Genomic DNA, 21,324 nt, shown 5'->3' with positions numbered 1-21,324 from the left:
AAAGGCTAAGCCATGTAGCCAAATAATTTATCAGTGTCCACAACTTAAGGGCAGTAAGGAATAAAATAAATCTCTTCGTAATAGAAACATTCGGTTCTTTTTCATGGCTTTGAAATTTGATATATAGGAAATCAGTGTTCTTAACTTAGGACAGACTCCTACAAACCACTGGGTTTTATAAGGTTCACCTCCTTTTATAAAGGAGTCCAGTTCATTGAGAACTGAATTCACTTTTAATGAATTCTGAATTTATTGAGCTAATAAGAGAAAATTTTATCTTTAGTGAAGCTTGATAACCTAGAATAGTACTAAGAGTACTGATGTTTTTAATGAATGCTTTTCATTGGTTGGAATGTAATGTTTTTGTCTTAATAGGTGGCCCAAAACAATTTCAATGTAATTAAACTCTTTTTCTAGATCTTAGAAGAAAATCATAGTGAATATAATATATTCATTCTTTTTTTTTTTAATTTTTTTTTTAAGTTTCATTTTGAGAGCCAGAGAGAGCAGGTGGGGGAAGGGGGGAGAGAGAATCCCAAGCAGGCTCTGCACTGTCAGCATGGAGCCTGATGTGGGGCTTGAACTCAGGAACCATGAGCTTGTGACCTGAGCTGAAACCAGGAGTTGGATGCTTAACCGACCGAGCCATCCAGGTGCCCCATTCATTTTCAAATAAAAGGAACAATAATATAATTCAGCCTGACTCTAGTTCTAGGAAGTTTGTACTGAAGGTGAACTTTTTCTGGATGAAATAGAAGTCTAAATGTTATGGTACTGGGTGCCGGGTAGTCCAGTCAGTTAAGCATCTGACTCTTGATTTCGGCTCAGGTCACGATCCCAGGGTTGTTGGGTTCCATACTAAGTGTGGAGCTTGCTTAAGATTCTCTCTCTGCCTCGGCCCTTATTCCCAACTTACACACGCGCTCTCTCGAATAATTTTATTTATTTATTTATGTGAAAAATGTTATGGTAGAAATAAAAATATTAACTTTAAAATGGAAATTTTAATTTTTGAAAAATGGTATTTCATGTGGACTTGACTGTTGAAATTAGACTAAGAAAATAAGGTGCATGTTAATTTTATGCAGTATAAACAGACTGAAAACTTTACCGAATTTACTTTTTTTGGTGGGGATATTTTAATTTAGGTTTTGCAAATTGATGATGTGACAATAAAAATAAGTGCTTTAAAGGCAATCTTTGACCAACTGATGACATTTGGGATTGAACCTTTTAAAACTAAAAAAATCAAAGCCCTTCAAAGTGAACATGCAGAAATAAACACTGATGGAGACCAAGAGGTAAAAGAAGCTGAAGAAGAGACTGCTACAGCCAAGAATGTTCTGAAACTCCTTTCTGATTTCTTAGATAGTGAGGTAAGAAATGATCATAGCCCTGTTATTATGAAATTTCTTTTTATTGTGTATATATTTATACTCTTTATTTCTTTTAGGCTGAAGCTTAAATTTGGCCGTTTAAAACTTTTGCCTTTTAAATGTAATCAAGTCCCACTTCCAATACTGATAGACCTCGTTTCTCACCCTCAGATTGATTGCAAGTGCAGAGTTTAAAAAAAAAAAAATTTTTTTTTATGTTTATTTTTGAGAGAGAGAGAGACAGAATGCAAGCTGGGGAGGCGCAGAGAGAGAGGGAGGCACAGAATCTGAACCAGGCTCCAGGCTCTGAGCTGTCAGCACAGAACCCAACGCAGGACTCGAACTCATGAACCATGTGACATCATGACCTGAGCCAAAGTCAGATGCTTAACCGACTGAGCTACCCAGGCGCCCTTGCAGAGTTTTGAAGTATGAACAAAAATGACTATTAGAGGGGGTTCTGTTTTTTTTTATTTTTTTCCATCTTTTCCCCTGTCTTTGTGTTTTATGACTTAAAGTTTTTCCCCCAAGAGTCTTAAATAATTTAAAGTAATTTTATGTTGGGTCAGTGGAAGGTCTGAGACAGAGTATGGGATTAGACCCTTTTCCTTAAGGTACCCTTGAACTACATTTTTATAGCATATATAAATAAACTTTTTAATATTTTTTTATTGAGGTGAAATTGATATTTCAACTGATACAACAATTTTAAAGTGGACAATTGGTGTTTAGTACATCCACAAGGTAATACAACTGCCACGTCTGTCCAATTTTTAAAAACATTTTCATTATTCTAAAAGGAAACTGAAGGGGCGCCTGGGTGGCGCAGTCGGTTGAGCGTCCGACTTCAGCCAGGTCACGATCTCGCGGTCCGTGAGTTCGAGCCCCGCGTCGGGCTCTGAGCTGGGCTGATGGCTCAGAGCCTGGAGCCTGCTTCCGATTCTGTGTCTCCCTCTCTCTCTGCCCCTCCCCCGTTCATGCTCTGTCTCTCTCTGTCTCAAAAATAAATAAACATTAAAAAAAAATTTAAAAGGAAACTGGATCCATTGAGCAATCGCTCCCTATTTCCCCTCCTGCCAGCTCCTGACAGTCACCAATATGCATTTTGTTTCCATGGATTTAACTATTCTAGATGTTTCATATAAATGGAATTAATTATATAGTATATGACTTTGTGTCTGCTTTCTTTCATTTAGCTTATTTTCAAGGCTCCTCCATATTGTAGTTTGTATCGGTACTTTATTCCTTCTTATGGCAGAACAATCTATCATTTTATTTATGTACCACAATTTGTTTAGCCATTCATCCATTGAAAGATATTTGGGCTGTTTCCACGTTTTGGCTATTGCGTATAGTGCTATTGTGAACATGCACGGATATGTATTTGTTTTCTGTTTTTGGGGTATGTATCTAGGAGGGGTTTACTAGGTCATATTGGTGATTTTTTTTTTTTTAATGATTTACTCCCAATCTAGTTAATTGACATTCCAACAATTCACATATTTATCTACTTATTCAGAATGTGAGAACATTTCTACTCTCCTAGTAGCAAAATTCATTTATACAATACAGCGTTATCAACTGTAGTCACCATGTTTTACATTAGGTCTTCAGAATTTTTTAATTTTAATTCTAATTTTTTAAGAACTTACAACTGAAAGTTTGTATGCTTTTACCAATGTCTCTGTATCTCCCCCCAACCCTGCCACCGGTCCTGGCAACTACTTTTCTACTCTATTTCTATGAGTTTGACTTTTTTTTCTTTTCTTTTTTTTTTTTTTTTTTTTAAGATTCTACATATAAAGTGATACCATACAGTAGTTATCTTTGTCTGGCTATTTCACTTAGCACAGCATCCTGAAGGACTCTCCATGTTGCAGATGGCAGGATTTCCTTCTTTTTTACCTCCAAATATATTCTGTTGTATATGCATCTATACCACATCTTCATCCATTCACCCATTGATGGACACTTAGGTTGTTTCCATATCTTGGCTATTGTAAATAATGCTACAATGAACATAGGAGTGCAGCTCTCTCTTTGAGATTCTGTTTACACTTCCTTTGGATATAGGTACCAAGAAGTGGAATTGCTCGACCATATGATAGTTCTATTTTTAATTTTTTTGAGGAAACTTCATATTGTTTTCTGTAGTGGCTGCACCAGTTTATATTCCCACCAGCAAGGCACAAAGCATCCCTTTTCTCTACATCCTCACCAGCACTTAGCTTCTTTTTGTTGATTCAAACAGTGTGAAGTGATATTGCATTGTAGTTTTGATTTGCATTTCCCCAAAGATTAGTGATGTTAAGCACTTTTTCATCTTCCTGTTGGCTGTTTCTGTGTTGTTTTTGGAAAAATGTCATTTCAGTTCCTCTGCACATTTTTTTTTAAGTTTTTATTTAAATTCCAGTTAGTTAACATACAATAATATTAGTTTTAGGTGTACAATATAGTTATTCAACACTTCCATACAACAACCAGTGCTCATCACAACAAGTGTCCTCCTTAATCCCCATCACTTATTTAACCTTTCCTCTCACCTGCCTCCCCTCTGGTGACCATCAGTTTGTTCTGAATAGTTAGAGTCTGTTTCTGGCTTTACCTTTCCCTCTCCCTCCCCCCCCCCATTTGTTTTGTTTCTTATAGTCCACATATGAGTGTCTTTAACTTATTTCGCTTAGCATAATACTCTCTAGATCCATCCATGTTGTTACAAATGGCAAGATTTTATTTTTTATGGCTGAATAAAAATATATATACCCACCTCTTCTTTATCCATTCATCAGTCAATGGACACTTGGACTGTTTCCATAATTTGTATTGTTGATAATGTTGCTGTAAACATCGGGTTGCATGTATCTCTTTGAATTAGTATTTTTGTATTTCTTGGATAAATACCTAGTAGTGCAATTGCTGGATTGCAGGGTAATTCTATTTTTAACTTTTTAAGGAACCTCCACACTGTTTTCCAGAGTGGCTACAGCAGTTTGCATTCCCAGCAGTGTAAGAGGGTTCCCCTTTCTCCACATCCTTGCCAACACCTGTTGTTTCTTGTGTTGTTGATTTTAGCCATTCTGTCAGGTGTGAGGTGCTTTCAGGTGTGAGGTGCTTTCTCATTGTAGTTTTCATTTGTATTTTAATTGGATTCTTTGGTGGTTTTTTGCTATTGAGTTATAGGAGTTCCTTATATATTTTGAATATTAATCCCTTATCAAATACATAGTTTGCAAATATTTTCTTGCATTTTGAGGTTGCCTTTTCATTTTGTTAATGGTTTCCGCTGCTTTGTAGAGCTTTCAGTTTGATGTAGTCCAGCTTGTTTATTTTGCTTATGTTGTCTTTGCTTTTGTTGTCAAGTCCAAAAAATCACCAAGATTTATGTCAGGGAGCTTACCTCTTATGTTTTCTTCTAGGAGTTTTATGGTTTCATGTGATAATTTCTTTAACTTTTTGAGGACCTGCCAAACTGTTTCACAGCATCCAAACCATTTTACATTTTTATCAACATCGTTAAATGATTTCAGTTTTTCCACATTCATATCAACACTTACTATTTTCCAGTAAAGTTTTTTTTTTTTTAACCATTTTAGTAGATTAAAAAGATACCTCAAATGGTTTTGAATTGCATTTCCCTAATGATTAATGAGTATCTTTATGTGCTTGTTACCTATTTGTATGTCTTGTTTGGAAAAATGTCTTCAAATCCTTTTCCCAGTTTTAAGTTGGGTTGTGCTTTTGAGTTTCTTCATATATTCTGAGTAGTAGATCCTTATCAAATATATGATATGCAAATATTTTCTCCATATACATTATCTTTTCACTTTCTTAATAATGTCCTTAGATATAGAAAACATTTTTAATTTTGACAGACTAATTTATGTATTTTTTCCTTTTATTGCTTATGTGTTTTTTGATGTCATATCTAAGAATATATTGCTAAATCCAAGTCATGGAGATTTGTTTCTGTATTTTCTTCTAAGAGTTTTACTTTTTTAGCTTTTTATATTTAGGCCTTTGATGCATTTTCAAATAATATTTCCACATGGTTTTAGGTAGAAGTCCAGTTTCATTGTTTTGCTTGTGGACATGCAGTTTGTGTTAGTTGAAGAGACTCTTCTTTTCCCAATGAATTGTTTTGGCACCTTTGTGGAGAATCAGCTGACCTAGGTGTGTGAGTTTATTTCTGGACTCTCAATTATATTCCATTCCCTGTGTGTGTCCTTTGCCAGTACCAGACTGTTTTAATTGGTTTAACTTCATAATAAGTTTTGAAATTGGGGAGTTGAGTTCTCCAACTTTGTTCATTATGTTCAGTATTGTTTGGCTACTCCGGGTCCTTTGCAGTTCTTTATGAATTTGAGGATTAGTTTTTCCATTTCTGCAAAAAAGTCCACTAGAATTTTGATAGGGCTTGCATTGAATATGTAGATTGCACTGGATAGTAATGCTATCTTAATAATGTTAAAATCTTACAGTCCATAAACTTGGATGTCTTTCCATTTATTTAGGTCATCTTTAATTTCTTCCAGAAATTTAATTACTTTCAGAGTGGTTTGTAGTTTTCAAGGTATAATAACTCTTTAATTTTCTTGGTTAAATTTATTCTTATGTATTTGCATGCTATTGTAAATGGTATTGTTTTCTTAATTTGCTTTTTGGATGGCTCATTGATTTTGTATAGAAACTCAATTGGGTTTTTTATGTGTTTATTTGATTTGGTTTTCAACTTTACTCCATTTACGTATTAAACTCCTGTAGTTTTTTTGTGTGTAAATTCTTTGGGATTTTCTCTGTATAGGATCATGTCATCTGTGAAGAGACATTGTTTCAGGGGCGCCTGGGTGGCGCAGTCGGATAAGCGTCTGACTTCAGCCAGGTCACGATCTCGCAGTCCGGGAGTTCGAGCCCCGCGTCAGTCTCTGGGCTGATGGCTCAGAGCCTGGAGCCTGTTTCCGATTCTGTGTCTCCCTCTCTCTCTGCCCCTCCCCCGTTCATGCTCTGTCTCTCTCTGTCTTAAAAATAAATAAACGTTGGAAAAAAAAAAATTAAAAAAAAAAAAAAGACATTGTTTCAGTTCTTCCCTTTCCAGTTCATATGTCTTTTATTTCTCTTCCTTCTTTCCTTTCTTTCTTTCCTTTTCCTTTTCCTTTTCCTTTTCTTTTTCCTTTTCCTTTTCCTTTTCCTTTTCCTTCTCTTTCTCCTTCTTCTCCTTCTCCTTCTCCTTCTCCTTCTCCTTCTCCTTCTCCTTCTCCTTTTTTCCTTTTTTCCTTTTTTCCTTTTTTCCTTCTTTCCTTCTTTCCTTCTTTCCTTTCTGTTGCAGGGAGTATGGCTGGAGTCGCAAATGATGAGTCTGCAAACAAAGTGCAGTTAAGTGAACATCCACATACTCAAGTCGGAATGAGGCCCCTCCAGAATGAAGCTTCTTTTTATTAGGATAATTGCTAAAGACTATGTGCATAAAGTCAGCTAAGCAAGTGTGTTAATCAATCTAATGGTTTAGCTTTTCAAGGTTGAATTTCGAGTTAATTGGTTTCTATAACACTAGGAAGGGTCAGGTGTGAAGGAGGATCCGGCCCTGGACAATGTTAATGGCTCTAGGCATTCATTACAAGCCTAGCTGAGGCTTTGTAAACTTGTCCTAAGGCCTTGCACCTTCTTCAGCCCTTCTCTTTTGAAGTGTTTTCCTTTGATGCTTCTCTCCTGCATCTCGCACTTCTTTCTTTGCCTGATTGTTCTAACTGGAACCTCCAGTACACTGTGGAGCAGCAGGGGTTAAAACAAGCATCTTTTGGGGTTTCTGGGTGGCTCAGTCAGTTGAGCATCTGACTTTTGATTTCGGCTCAGGTCATGATCCCAGTGTAATGGGACTGAGCCTCATGTTGGACTCCTTGCTGAGTGTGCAGCATGCTTAAGATTCTCTCTTTCTCTCCCTCTACCTCCTTCACCTACTCTCTCTCTCTAAAAGCAAAACAAAAATGAAAACAAGCATCTTTGTTTTGTCTCTGATGTTACGGGAACTTCTTCAGTCTTTATTGAGTATGATGTGGATTCATCATAAATGATCTTTATCATTTTGAGAGTTTCTTTCTACTCTTTTTTTTTCTTTGTTTTGTTTTTATCGTGAAAGCATGTTTCTACATCAGTTGAGATGCTCATGTGGGTTTTTGTTCCTTTATTGACATATATATTACATTGCTTGATTTTCTTCTGTTGAATGACCCTTGTATTCTTGGGAAAAATCCCACTTGGTTATGGTGTATAATCTTTTTAATATGTTGTTGGTTTGGTAGCATTTTGTTGAATGTTTTTGTGTCTGTATTCATAAGGGAAATTGGACTGTAGCTGTCTTGCATTGTCTTTGCCAGGCTTTGGTGTTAGGGTAATACTGACTTCATTTATTGAGTTGGGAATTGTTTGCTCCTCTTGTATTTATTGGAAGACTGTGAGAAGATTGGTGTTAATTCTTCTTTAACTGCTTGGTGGGGATTTACCTGTAAAGACATCTAGTGTTGGACTTTTCTCTTGGGGAGGTTTCTATGACTTATTTACTCTGGGTATTATTAGAGGGCTATTTGGATCTTGTTTTTTACTGAGTAAATTTTAGGAAATTGTCCATTTCATCTAAGTTTTTTAATATTTTGGTGGTCAGCGCATAGTATTTTCTTATAATTCTTTTTATTAGTATAAGGTCAGCTGTAATGTTCCTGCTTTTATTTCTGATTTCAGTGGTTTGCATCTTTTTTTTTTTAAGTTTTTTATTTTGAGAGAGAGTGCGCGTGCACCTGCTTTCGTGTGCGAGTGGGTGAGGGGCAGAGAGGGGGGAGAAAGAGAATCCCAAACAGATTCTGTCTTCACAGAGCCTGACACCAGACTCTAACCCGTGAACCGTGAGATCATGACCTGAGCCAAAATCAAAAGTCAGACACTTAACTGACTCAGCCACCCAGGTGGCTCCTTTCTTTCTTTTCTTTTCTTTTTTTTTTTTTTTTTAGTGTAAGCATTTACTGCTATAAATGTCCCTGTGTGTGCACTGCTTTTGTTGCACTTCGTAAGTTTTAGTTTTTTGTATTTTCATTTTAGTTCATCTCTATTTTCTAAATTCCCTTTTGATGTCTTCTTTGATCATTGGTGTGTGAAAAAAATGTATTGTTGGCACGTTTGTGAATTTTACAGTTTCCTTCTGTTACTGCTTTCCAGGTGTATTCTGTTGTGGTTTGAGAAGAAATTTCAATGTTTTCATTCTTTTAAATTTATTTAGAGTTGTTTTGGCCTAACATGGTGTCTGTCCATGAGGATAGTCCGAAAATACATTCCGCTATAGTAAGGTGGAGTGAATACATGTGTGGTAGGTCTGGTTGGTCTGTAGTGTTGTTTGAGCCCTCTGTTTCCCTATTGATCTGTCCAGGTGTTCTGTCCATTACAGAAAGCTCTTTAATTATTACTGTTGAGCTATTCCTTCCTGCATTTCTGTCAGTGCTTGCTTATGTATTTGGAGGCTCTGTTATTTGTTATGTCTATACTTCTAATTCTCTTTTTTTTTCTTTTTTGATGAATTAACCTTTTTAATATCAGAATTTATTACCCTTTGTTAAAAGTTTTTGACTAAACACATTTTGATTGCAAAATGGCAGTTGTCAGTCCTTGTCAGTAATTTAAGTGTAAGTAAATTAAATTCACCAATCAAAAGGCTGATGTTGGCTTTTTAAATTTTGAGTTAATACTCAAGTGACATACTGATTTCCTGTTGGGAAATATCCAGTGCTGTGGGCTTGCTGATATTGCATTGGTAGGAAAACTATTGAACAATATTCAGTAGTGTGACAATGAAGGAATTAGTCTTTTTTTTTGGTTTTTTTTTTGTTTTTTTTTTTTTAAATAGTACTGGCACCTTAATCTCTTTCTGGATAAACTGGATTCTGTGATTTTGACTTTATTTTTGTCATCAACACTAAAAAAAATTCTGGATTTACTTCATTGTCCTCTGGTCCATAATAAGAATCTTTTAACATTTAAAAGCCTTTTAAAGACTTAAAGTTCTGTCCCATTTCAAAATTCTGACATTGAACTTCAGATGGATTACAGTTGCTATGAGGAAGGTATGTCATAGTTTAACATTTAATTTATTTATTTTTCAGGGAGAGAGAGACAGCATGAGTGAGGGAGAGGGGCAGAGAGAGAGAATCCCAAGCAGTGTCGGTGTGGTCAGTGCAGAGTCCGATGCAGGGCTTGCTCTCACGAACCATGAGATCAACCTGAGCCGAAACTAAGAGTTGGATCTTTAACCAACTGAGCTACCCAGGCGACCCCGTAGTTTAACATTTGAAAAAGATGGGGAGCATGCAGCCTTTGGAGTTGTAGACTTGTAGATTTGTGTTCTGGTTGCATATGTGTAAATCTTCAATAAGGTGTTTATGGTCTCTGGTCTTTTTCTCATCTGTAAAGTGGGGATAATGATATCTATTCAGTGGATGGTTCTTTAAATAAGTCAACAAATACTTAAGGGTTAGTAATGTGCTAGTCACTGTATGTTCTGGAGAGTACAGTGCTGTGTGGAACAAAGTCTCTGCCCTTTCAGGTTGTGAGCCCTAAATGAGTTAGTGTGTGGAAAGCACGTGCTAGTGCCTTAGCACTTATTAATCTTATTGACCTCTAAATCTTGCTTTTGAGTTTTTTTGAAATAGTTCTTATATTTTCTCGTTCCATTTTTTTTCTTTTTACTTCTCCCTAGTTTAGATTTGTTTTACATTCGTAGATTATAATCTAAAGATGATTTTCCTGAAACCTCATTTAAATCTTATTTCCCCATCATTTCAAAAACCTTCAGTGGTTCCATATCCTTCCTCAGGGCGGTTGAGTTTTTTCACCTGAGTTTTAAGATCTCTGTAATGTGCTCACTGAGCAGACCTTACTGTTCATCAGTGATAATAAGTAATAACTGATATTTGTTGAGGATTTACTATGTGGCTAGTACTTATGAAGAGTTTTATTTGTAGTATTTGTCCTTGTAACTGTAATTTTATTATCCTCTTTTTATATGAAAAAAGTGGAGTGCAAAGTTCATATGCACAGGATCATGCCTCTGGGAAGTGTCAAAGGCTCGACTTTCATTCAGTCTCAATAATTAGTATTTTTTGTTATCCCTCTTTTATGCCTGTACCTCCATTTGAATATCTCTATATCTTTTCCATTTCCTTGTCTTAAGAGTGTTTTGGTTACTCTTTCTAGAAATTTCTTTTTCTACCAGTACACCTTCTGTTCACATTTCCCCTTCATTCCAACACAGTGCCACTCCTACCTCTGAGCTTCTGTTTACGGGCCACCTTCCTCTGATGGCAGGGATCATTACTGAGTGTTTTCTAGATCCTACATCATGATAAGCATGTAATACATAACGTTTTGACTTTTGGTTTCACAGTGTTTAAAAGACCTTTTGGGGGGCACCTGGGTGGCGCAGTCGGTTAAGCGTCCGACTTCAGCCAGGTCACGATCTCGCGGTCCGGGAGTTCGAGCCCCGCGTCAGGCTCTGGGCTGACAGCTCAGAGCCTGGAGCCTGTTTCCGATTCTGTGTCTCCCTCTCTCTCTGCCCCTCCCCCGTTCATGCTCTGTCTCTCTCTGTCCCAAAAATAAATAAACGTTGAAAAAAAAAAATTTTAAAAGACCTTTTGGTTCTTCTAAAGAATTTTAAGGGAATTGAAGTTTTCTTAGCTAGACTAATAATTTGTCGCATAGCCTTGATCTAAAAGGAAGATACAAAATCTTTTTCTGTGTCTTTAACAAATACATAGTATGAGTGATTTTTTGATAATTCATAGAAAAATATTGTAGGACAGGCTACATTATGTAAGGCTTAAAAAGGAGATACAAATAAAAATATTTCTTTTAATAAAAGTCATTTTTATTAGGTGTCTGAACTCAGAACAGGAGCTGCAGAAGGATTAGCCAAGCTGATGTTCTCAGGGCTTTTGGTCAGCAGCAGGATTCTTTCTCGCCTTATCTTGTTATGGTACAATCCTGTGACTGAAGAGGATGTTCGACTTCGACATTGCCTGGGCGTGTTCTTCCCCATGTTTGCTTATGCGAGCAGGTATTTAGTTAAACGGATAAATCAGAATCTGACTTGAAGTTAAATTCAGGCTCCCCATGAGTCATATCTGTAATATAATTTTGTTTTTCTTCAGTGGTTAGTGATGAAAATGAAGATAACTTACTTAGATTTTATTTACCTCAATTATTTGTTTCCTAGCTAAAAATATACTGTATCTTAATGGGGGGAATTTTATACATTTTTTTTTTTTTTTTTGAGGATCACATGCCTTTTCTTTGCCAACATACTTCCGAATTATTTTTCAATAGGACTAATCAGGAATGTTTTGAAGAAGCCTTTCTTCCAACTTTGCAAACACTGGCCAGTGCCCCTGCATCTTCTCCCTTAGCTGAAATAGATATCACTAATGTTGCTGAGTTACTTGTAGATTTGACAAGACCAAGTGGATTAAATCCTCAGGCCAAAAATTCACAAGATTATCAGGTGGGTGAAAGTTGGCCTATGGATGGTAAGGATGATAACTATCATGCAGGTCACTGTTGTTTTGGTAAAATAATCTTTTATGTTCTTTGAAATAGAAGCCACATTTTGATCTTAAGATTTCTTTTTTCTATTTTTTTAAATTTTTTTTTTTAGCGTTTATTTATTTTTTAGAGGCAGAGAATGAGCAGGGGAGGGGCAAAGAAGGAAACACAGAATCTGAAGCAGGCTCCAGGGTCTGAGCTCTCAGCACAGAACCTGATGTGGGGCTTGAACCCACGAACCATGAGATCATGACTCGAGCCGAAGGCATATGCTTAACCAGCTGAGCCGCCCAGGCGCCTCTAGAGATTTCTGGTCTATATGGTGGCACATAACACAAAGGAAGAAAAAGACCTTTTGCTGGAGTGCCCTGGGTGGTTCAGTGGGTTAAGCATCCAACTCTTCGTTTCAGCTCAGGTCATGATCTCCTGTTTCATGAGTTTGAGCTCTACATCAGGCTCCACACTGACAGTGAGGAGCCTGCTTGGGATTCTCTCCCTCTCTTTTTGCCCTCCCCCATTCATTCTCTCTGTCTCTCTCAAAATGAATAAATAAACTTATAAAAAAAACTAAAGAAAAAAAGACCTTTCGGGAATAGTCGTAATCCTATAAAGATGGAAGTAATAAGTGCTAATACTTTGCTCCTGAAAAGAATTTGCCAAAATTTCATCTCTCCTGACTACCCCCTTCTGACTACTGTAGTGCTGGCTTTTAAACATTCTGAAAATGTCCTGTTTATCTAGGACTCAGATCGAGTCTTCAAACATTATCTTATCTGCTGTTTCTGAGACAAGAAAGAATTCAAAGAATGAAGGTCACCTCAAGCTTATTTAAATTTTTATTTTCATTTTCATTTTTTTTTTTTAGAGAGAGTATGAATGGGGGAGAGGGGCAGAAGGAGAGAGAATCCCAAGCCTGATGTGGGCCATGATGCCATGACCCTGGAATCATGACCCTAGCTGAAATCAAGAGTCAGATGCTCAACTGAGCCACGCAGGCTCCCTTATTTTTGTTTTTAATTCAGAGAAGATAATTGAAATGCAAACTGTCCCATAGTTTAAACTTAAGCTGGGTTTTTAATCCTTTAATATTATTTTTAAAATTTTTGTTTTATTTATTTTGAGACAGATAGAGTGTGAGCAGAGCAGGGGGAGAGAGAGAGAGAGAAAGAGAGAGAATCCCAAGCAGGCTCGATGCCATCAGTGCAGAGCCTGATGTGGGGCTCCATCTCACAAACTGTGAGATCATGACCTGAGCTGAAACCAAGAGTCAGATGCTTAACTGACTGAACCACCCAGGTGTCCCACTCCTTTAATAAGTCATTTAATCAAACTTGTCATCATGTTGAAAATTAATGTGTTATTAATGATTTCAGATGCCAACTAATTAAGTTGAAAGTATTGCTTTTTTATTTTAATTGATATTTAGTGTTTGCGTACCGCTTTCAAGTCATTATGTTACAAGTGATTGGAAAGAAGATTACAATGAATGTTAAGGCAAAATATAATCAGGGTGGGTGATAGAGCTCTAAGTCCTTTACGACTTTAGAAGGCAGGGTTCATGTTTTAGGAGTGATGAGTACAGCATTACTAGTAAAATTCAGTGAAGTCTTGTTGGGATTTGGGGAGTGGTTTGGGTAGAGAGAAAAAGACTTTTGGTAGAAGTGATTAAATGAAGCTGGTTGTGTAAGTCCTACAGGAGAACTATGGAAGAATCCTTCTGCCTAAGGACCAGAATGGCCCTGTTGAAGGCAGAACATTAAGGTAGGGAATTTGGAGTTGGCTGTATTTGCCATAACAACGCAGGGTATATTATTAAAAGGCTTAATGGGATGAAAGTTACCTAATAGAAAGATGAAGTTGGTGGTCAGTATTGTTACATAAGGTGAATTGGTGAGAAGAATAGAATATTATCAAAGAGAGTAGTTGGAAATCTATATAATTAAGAGATAAAAGCTTCCAGAAAAAGAATAATAGTAGCAATAGAAAGTAGAAAGAATAGAAGCTGAGATGGAAGAAGATTATGGGTATAAAAGCCATGAAGAAAGAGCTTGGAGAGGCAAGGAAGATGGAGTCCCAGATAACCCAGTATGGGTTACAGAAGACCTCGAAGAAGGTGTTGACATCTTTTAATGTGAAAGTGAGGGAAGTAGGTTGGGGGAGAGAAAGAAGTTGAACTGTCATGAAGTCTTAAAGTCCCAACTCATCCCATAGGTAGTTCTAGAACTGGGATAGTCCTTTGAGTTGTCCAGAATTGAGACAAGGCTGAGCTGTTGTACCCGTACATCTTCCAGCCACTGAATGTGAACTAAGAATGTGGCAGGGCCCCACTGTCTTCAGCCTGGATCAGTTCTGCACGTGGGAACTTTTAGCCTCCAGAACTCATAGTAGCTGGAGGATGAATGCTTTAGTTGTGAAGGGGGCAGATCTCGATCCTGTACCACAGCATCTTCTAGAAAAAGAGGCGAGGGGCAGTTCAGTTTGCAAGGAATATGTTAAATTTGGTTTTAGAAATTTTGCATTTGGGATTATGGCAAGATAATTAGTTGGAAATGCTTGTTAGATGCGTAGGGAACTATATTGTAATGATACCATTTTGCATTTACAAAGCTTTTTCTCTTGATCTTCTAGGCCTTAACAGTTCATGACAATTTGGCTATAAAAATTTGCAATGAGATCTTAACATGTCCATGTTCACCAGAAATTCGGGTCTATACGAAAGCCTTGAGTTCTTTAGAACTCAGTAGCAGTCTTGCTCAAGATGTTTTGTTTCTGTTGAATGAGATGCTGGAGGTAAAGTAGTTTCTAATTACTCTTAACGTGCATAAATTTTTTTTATCAAAGTAGACTTTATGTGCTTGTATTAAATTATACATACGTTGGCAAACTGCTCATTTGAAGTAAATGTTTCCTTCATAAATTTAATAGAATTAAAAAAAATTTTTTTTAATGGTTATTTATTTTTGAGAGAGAGAAGGAGAGGGAGAGAGTGTGAGCTGGGGGAGGGGCAGAGAGAGAGGGAGACACAGAATCTGAAGCAGGCCCCAGGCTCCAAGCTGTCTGCAAGGAGCGTGCCATGGGACTCAAACCCATGAACTGTGAGATCATGACCTGAGCCAAAGTCGGACACTTAACTGACTGAGCCACCCAGGCGTCCCTAACATGTTTTTAAACTACTTAATAACAGTATGTAGCTTTTTGAGAGATTAGGAAATGCTGTATTAAAAAAAGTGTTAATAATGTTTTCTATTATAGGAAGTAAAAGATAGGACATGTCTGAGAGCTCTGGAGAAAATCAAGATTCAGTTAGAAAAAGGAAATAAAGAGTATGGTGACCAAGTGGTAGCAGCACAGGATGCCAACATGAATATGACTGGTTTTCAAATTGAAGATGGTAATAACATACTAACCTGTGTATTTATATTCTCTCCTTTTCATCTTTACTGAAGCACATTTTTTCTCCTCTAGCATGTGGTTCGATTTCAGAAATGAAAGAAAAAATTTTCTAATTCCCCTGGAAAACAAATTACTGATAAGTGTTTATTCTACTTCGTTTTTTTAATGTGTACATTTTTCACCACATGACTGCGTACTATCTTAGGGGTTTTGTTTGCTTACTTTACAGTATTCACATTTTTTTTGAAACTGGTTTTTGATACTTTTCATTTTCAGTAGCTGTTAATTGTACTGGTTGTTATTTCTGTTTTATGAAAAATTGATTTGGAAAGACCATTTAAAGTAATTAATGAAGCTTTTTAAGATTTACATTGTTGTATTATTTCCTTTACTAGAAAATCGTAAAGAAGCATATAGAACCCCTCTCAGGGATGTAAAAGCAACTGGAGCATCAAAATCCACTCAGCAGAAGACTAACAGAGGTAGTGTATGGATTGAGTATAATAAAAGTTTGCAGTTTTGTTTTCCAATGAAATACTCATTTTGCAAGTTTCCTTATTGATAAAGATTTTTAAATGTCTCGGATATCCTTAACTTTATTTTCAGTTCTTTCAGTGGATATTAGGTTTTGCTCCATGTCTGAAAGATTATATCAGTGTTGCTCCAAGTGCTTTTGACCGAAAGAGATAGGATGCAGTGTATCATATTGTAAAGGACTATTTGGGTTAAATTAAAATTTTTTTTATCAAATGATCATTGATGATTTTATGTTAGCAGTTGTTTGTATTCTATCCTTATATGTTAAGTAGTTTTGTCCTTTTTTCCCTATAGGGCTTCTGTTTTCCTTTTTCCCATTTTATTTCATAATTTCTTAACATAATTTATTTCCCAAGGAATATCCAACAATAGGGGCTTTGTTGGAATAAAGTAAATGTTGACTATCAAGGGATCACTTGGAAAAAATCTGAAATTCAAGATCTTTTTATTATTTTATTATTATTACAAAAGCAGTTCATGCTTATTACAGAAGAATCAGAAAATACATGCAGCAAACTAATATAAAGAACACTAATAATCCCACCCATGAACCAACCATTATTTGAATTCTTAAAAAAAAAAAAAACAAACAATTTTGAGACCCTTTCCTATGCAGGTTTAATTTTTTTTCTAAATGGAATCTGGCCATAATATTTTTGTAGCCAGTCAGTTATTTAAATGCTTATTGTTGGGTGTTGTTCCAAAGTAGTCCCATATTGTTGGATGTTTTCTCGGGGCTAGCCGTATTATAAGCAAATATGTAAGGTTTTGGAGAAAAACATGAATAAATAGGGTGTATAAATTTCAACCAAATATTCATACTGAGTGATCAGATTCTTATCATAATTGAGGAGCATCACAGGCTAATAAGCTTTGTCTTCTTAACCTTATAAATTTCTAGCAAGTGGAATTTTTGCAATCTTCAGCATATTGTTAAAAGGTCTAGTTTTTACACTGAAAAATGTTTTAGAACACGTATTTGAATTGGCCATGTATACGTCTGAATATTTTACAAGCCACTAAATTCTCTTTCTTTCGGACCTGTTATGGGCTTAAGCCTTTCTGGGCTTACCCTACTTTTCTAATCTTAATATTCATGTTTCTCCATATGTCTTAGGCTGTAGCCGTAATAGAAGTACTTCTGTTTATATAGCTTATTTTTCACATTCTTCTTTCTCTCAAATATATTTAAAATTTGCCTCCTTATAATTTGATTTCCATATTTTCCCTTGCCTATTATCCAAGCTTACCAAAAAAATGAATAAATGGCTGGAATCTAGGAGGAAATGTGTTTTAGAGGGAAAAGAAAGGATTTGAGTAGCCCAGAAATGGTAATAAATTTTAATAATGAATTCTATACTTTCTTTAAGGACAGAGAAAAGTGACAGCTTCAGCTAGGATGAACAGGAGACACCATACCGCTCAGGTTGACTCTGAAAGGTATGCCACGCACATCTAGAAAATGTAGAGGCCTATCTTTTTTTTTTTTTTTTTTTTTTTTTTTGTCTAGAAAAAGAAAAAAAATGTAGTTTCCTTCCACTGTGAAAAGCTCAGTGTGTAACACAATACTCAGTGGAAACTGTAAATAGCGAGGTCTTGGAAATATATATCTCAAATCTCAAATTCCATTTTCAAGGGCATTTGACCTCCCATGGCTGTGTGCTTTTCCTACTGGGATGGCTCCTAGTCCTAGGTGGTCATCTTTAATACATCCTTTCAATTTATATTTCCATGTATACTTCTGATTATGTGATTGGATGTATGACTCCTCTGATACTGAATTAGCAAACTCTTAGGATTTAGATTTGGGTTCTTGACATAGCAGGATTATTCTATAATTGTAAATTGCATATATTTGTGGTATAGTGTTTACTTTTAGATTCTGCAAATTGAGCCACTGCTGGAAGCTGAAAGTTCTCTTGAATTCATCTATTCATTGGTAAAACTGTAATGTGTATACTGTTAGTATAGAACTTTAGGTTAAATTTTGACTAAATTTAAAATGTTTTCAGGAAACTTGCTATTTTCCAGAGTGTTTTAAGAATTTATTGCCTTAATTCAGAGAACTTAAATTTTTTTTTCACTTTGTGTTGTCCTCCAGAATTCTTTTGGGCAGTTGTTCCTGTTTAATCACACGCTTCATTACAAAATTTGGTTTTTTCTTTATAACACAAGGTTCTATATAGATATAAAAAGCAATTACCTAGGTTTCCCATGATTTACTTGTCAGGATAGCCAGTTAGTCTTTTTGGCTTTAGTTTTAAACCTAGTGAAATCAGGATATCAATTACACACTGATAAAATGACAGAAGCAAAGTTTTATTGATAAATAAACTTGAGGGTTTAAAGCTTGTATTTAAATTGGTGTATTTTCAACATCTATTTAGTGACCCTGAAGTTCCAGAGCCAGAATCAGAAATGAAGAGGAGATTACCAAGACGAGCCAAAACAGCAGCACTAGAAAAAAGTAAAGTTAACCTTGCACAGTTTCTCAATGAAGATACAAGTTAGGAGAAGAGATGATGGAGGTGAAGTCCTTTTGACCATGTCTTTTAAAATTATGTTCAGTTCTCTGCTCTAATACAGTTACTCTTGTATCAAAATTAGAAAATGCCTCATGTAGCAATTTGTGCTGTGCGATTCATTACTTTGCCTGCACTGAAGCATCAGGACAGCGCCTGTCAGCGTGCTCCACGGACACCTGCATCAGTCACGTGGATTTAATCAGGATCTAAGGTGGGCCTAGGAACCTGCTGCTTCAGTAGGTTTCCAGGGGATGCTTATGAACTCTCATGTTTAGTATGGCATTATGGACAGCTTTTCAGTGTAACTGGCTAGTAGCTTGCATTTAGGAAGCTTTGATTTAGGTGGGGCCCATGCAACATCAATGAAAACACTTCAGAACACATTAAAAAGGGACATCTCAAGGGCAAATGAAGTACCACAAACTGGCTAGAAAGGAGCTTACCTTAAGGGAGGAACAGTACAATGAACTTAAAGTACCCAGCATCTAAGTCAAAGTTATTTTGATAATTTTGTTTTGTGATTCTTACACTAAAAATATTTTGGTAATGCTACCTGAATGGGTAATTTCTCTTCTTAAAATATTTGTATCTGAGAGCCCTCGTTTGCTTATGGTTGTGATGGTGTTTCTTGGGTTAGGGAGATGTTCACATATATGTATATGTATATATAAGTAATCCCTATACCCAGTGTGGGGCTTGAACTCATGACCCCAAAATCAAGAGTCACCTGCTCTACCGACTGAGCCAACTGGGTGCCCCCCCCCTTTACACATATTAATGCTGGAGTTGCTTTCTGTGTTTTTGGCATAACAAAATAATATTGTGGATAATAAAAGAGAATGCTAGTGAGAAAAGTGTGACAGGAAATCCTTTACGTACTAGTTTATGAGCACTTGTTCTGTCACTGTCCATTTCACTTTTCTTCTCAAACTGGCACTTGCCTGACTTGGGGAACTTCTAGCGTGTGAACTGAGCCCTGTTTCCTGCTGCAACACCCAGCAAAATGCACGTTCTTCTCTCTCCGGTAATTACCTTTTCTCTTTATTATCCAGAACAGAAATGTCCTAACAAACATTGGATCTGTACTAATAATGATTGTGCTTTTTAAGGTTTATTCACTAGAGGCCATTTTTTTTTTAAGGTGATGTTGTAAGAGCTAAATTAAGATTGTTGTGCTTTTTAGAACCAGATTGCTATATTACATACATTTGTGTGCTTTATAAAACTCAGAAATATAAAAGGAGTCTGAAAGTTACAAAGTAAGAATGCTTATTAAGCAAAAGGAAAAGGCAGATATGGTGGTGATATAAAACAATAAAAAATAGATGATTGTTTTTTATTTTGTTGGCTCTGTGTCTTTCTGTGCTTCAAATTCCTTATGTAAGTCTTCTTTTGTTAAATCCCTGTCACTTTAAAAATAATTTTTGTGGGTGGGGTAAAGGGAGAAATAAGGACATAAAGTGTACACAGAATGTGCTATAAGGAAAAGTCTTTAGAAACACCATAAACTAAATCCCATTTACCCTACAGCCGGGCTATCCAAAGGGAAGGAGCCATGTTCTTACATACTTACACGGACCACCATACCAAAGCTGCTTTCCTCTGGCATGGGGAAAAATAAATGTAAGCACCAAACCTTTAGGATTCTTACTATTCAAGTTTTAGACACAATCACATAAGCCACTGCCGAAGCTATGCTTTTGCACAATTATAGTTAAAGGTAAGGAATATTATCCTGATTTTAAAAGACATTTTACACTTAAATGGCTAAAATACAGTAAAATCAATAGATGTAAATCCATTTACCATTTTTCATTCAAAACTGGTAACTTACACCAAATAGTATTCTTGTCTGTAAGAGGCACAGCTTTGCTAACGAGTAAACATGCAATTGTGCCATTCATCTTACAGCCCACAGATTTTATAGGTTTAAAAGTACAAGAGAAAGAACTGATCAGCTCAAATTCTCCTATGAATGGAAACATGCTACTTGATGATAAACTATGATCAACTTTTCTATACATATATAACTCTGAAGGAGATAATATACTTCTAAGAGATACCTTTGCCTTTTACCAGTTTGCTTCGAGGTAGTTGGTATCCACCTATTATATCCTGGGTCAGGTCATCATCACAACTCTTTACAATACTAGCCTTCTAAATCACATAATGCGTTATATATTAAAACTTTGTGCACAGAAATAAAACCGGGAACAATTATGTATTTAAACTTAGGGCATAAAAAATTCACAAAATACCATTAAAAAGAGAAACATCAAAATCCATCTGTACTGCAAAATTCCACAATGGTCCGGTGTAAAACATAAAAAAACATACAAAGAATATAATCAAAATGATTAATGCTAATGATTTAATATAAAGACATCACAGGACTAGAAATATTTCAAGATCAATTGATAAATGCAGAAGGAATACTGATGTACAAAATGAGGATAGTGCAAGAAGAACTGTAATCTATTTCTCTTCACTTTTGAGATTTTGGTTATGAACTGTACAGCTCGCTAGAGATGCTGCTGTCAAATTCAGATTCCATTCAATGGGACGATTAAGGCACATCTTAATGGGGCTCAAAGGGCAACTTGCTGTATTCCCATCGGACAAATTCAGTTTCTCATCAGTTTTCATTTGTAGCATGCTGGAAAAAAAAAGTGTAAAGCATTTTAGTTCTTTAATTTCAAATAAATTACCAACCTTGTAAAAGAAATTCAATCATCTTATTGTTTGGACCTCCAGACATTAGAATTAGGGCATTTTATTCTGAAAGTACAGAGTTTTGTTGTGTTCCTTACCTCTGGCCTCCTTCCTGAATTGAATACTTTACCTATGTTAGCCAGGTATTTAAAAGGTCACCCAGATAGCACTGGACAAAAACCACTGCATATATGGATTCCATCAGCATA

At 36.1% G+C, this 21,324-nt stretch overlaps 2 protein-coding genes across 6 annotated transcripts in view; one reads left to right on the top strand and one right to left on the bottom strand.

The window, feature by feature from the left end:
* Positions 1-19,742, top strand: part of NCAPG (non-SMC condensin I complex subunit G) — a 47,595-nt gene extending 27,853 nt beyond the window's left edge. For all 3 annotated transcript variants that reach the window (XM_030314139.2, XM_030314141.1, XM_030314140.1), the window contains 8 exons: positions 1,149-1,376; positions 11,282-11,463; positions 11,733-11,907; positions 14,577-14,738; positions 15,201-15,339; positions 15,737-15,823; positions 17,249-17,318; positions 18,266-19,742. In XM_030314139.2, coding sequence (XP_030169999.1) covers positions 1,149-1,376; positions 11,282-11,463; positions 11,733-11,907; positions 14,577-14,738; positions 15,201-15,339; positions 15,737-15,823; positions 17,249-17,318; positions 18,266-18,389 — 1,167 coding nt within the window. In that variant the 3' untranslated portion in view covers positions 18,390-19,742. The remainder of the gene's footprint in view (positions 1-1,148; positions 1,377-11,281; positions 11,464-11,732; positions 11,908-14,576; positions 14,739-15,200; positions 15,340-15,736; positions 15,824-17,248; positions 17,319-18,265) is intronic.
* The window catches only part of LCORL (ligand dependent nuclear receptor corepressor like), a 167,421-nt gene continuing 162,452 nt past the window's right edge, over positions 16,356-21,324 (bottom strand). Inside the window, exon 7 of one of the 3 annotated variants that reach the window (XM_030314134.1) lies at positions 16,356-21,059. In XM_030314134.1, coding sequence (XP_030169994.1) covers positions 20,879-21,059 — 181 coding nt within the window. In that variant the 3' untranslated portion in view covers positions 16,356-20,878. The remainder of the gene's footprint in view (positions 21,060-21,324) is intronic. The other 2 variants (XM_030314132.1, XM_030314131.1) reach the window with 2 other exon arrangements.

The sequence above is a fragment of the Lynx canadensis genome, chromosome B1 (genome assembly GCF_007474595.2).
Source record: "Lynx canadensis isolate LIC74 chromosome B1, mLynCan4.pri.v2, whole genome shotgun sequence".
Lineage (NCBI taxonomy): Eukaryota > Metazoa > Chordata > Mammalia > Carnivora > Felidae > Lynx > Lynx canadensis.
Note: the sequence above shows the minus strand (reverse complement) of the source record. Positions and strands in the feature narration are given on the sequence as shown.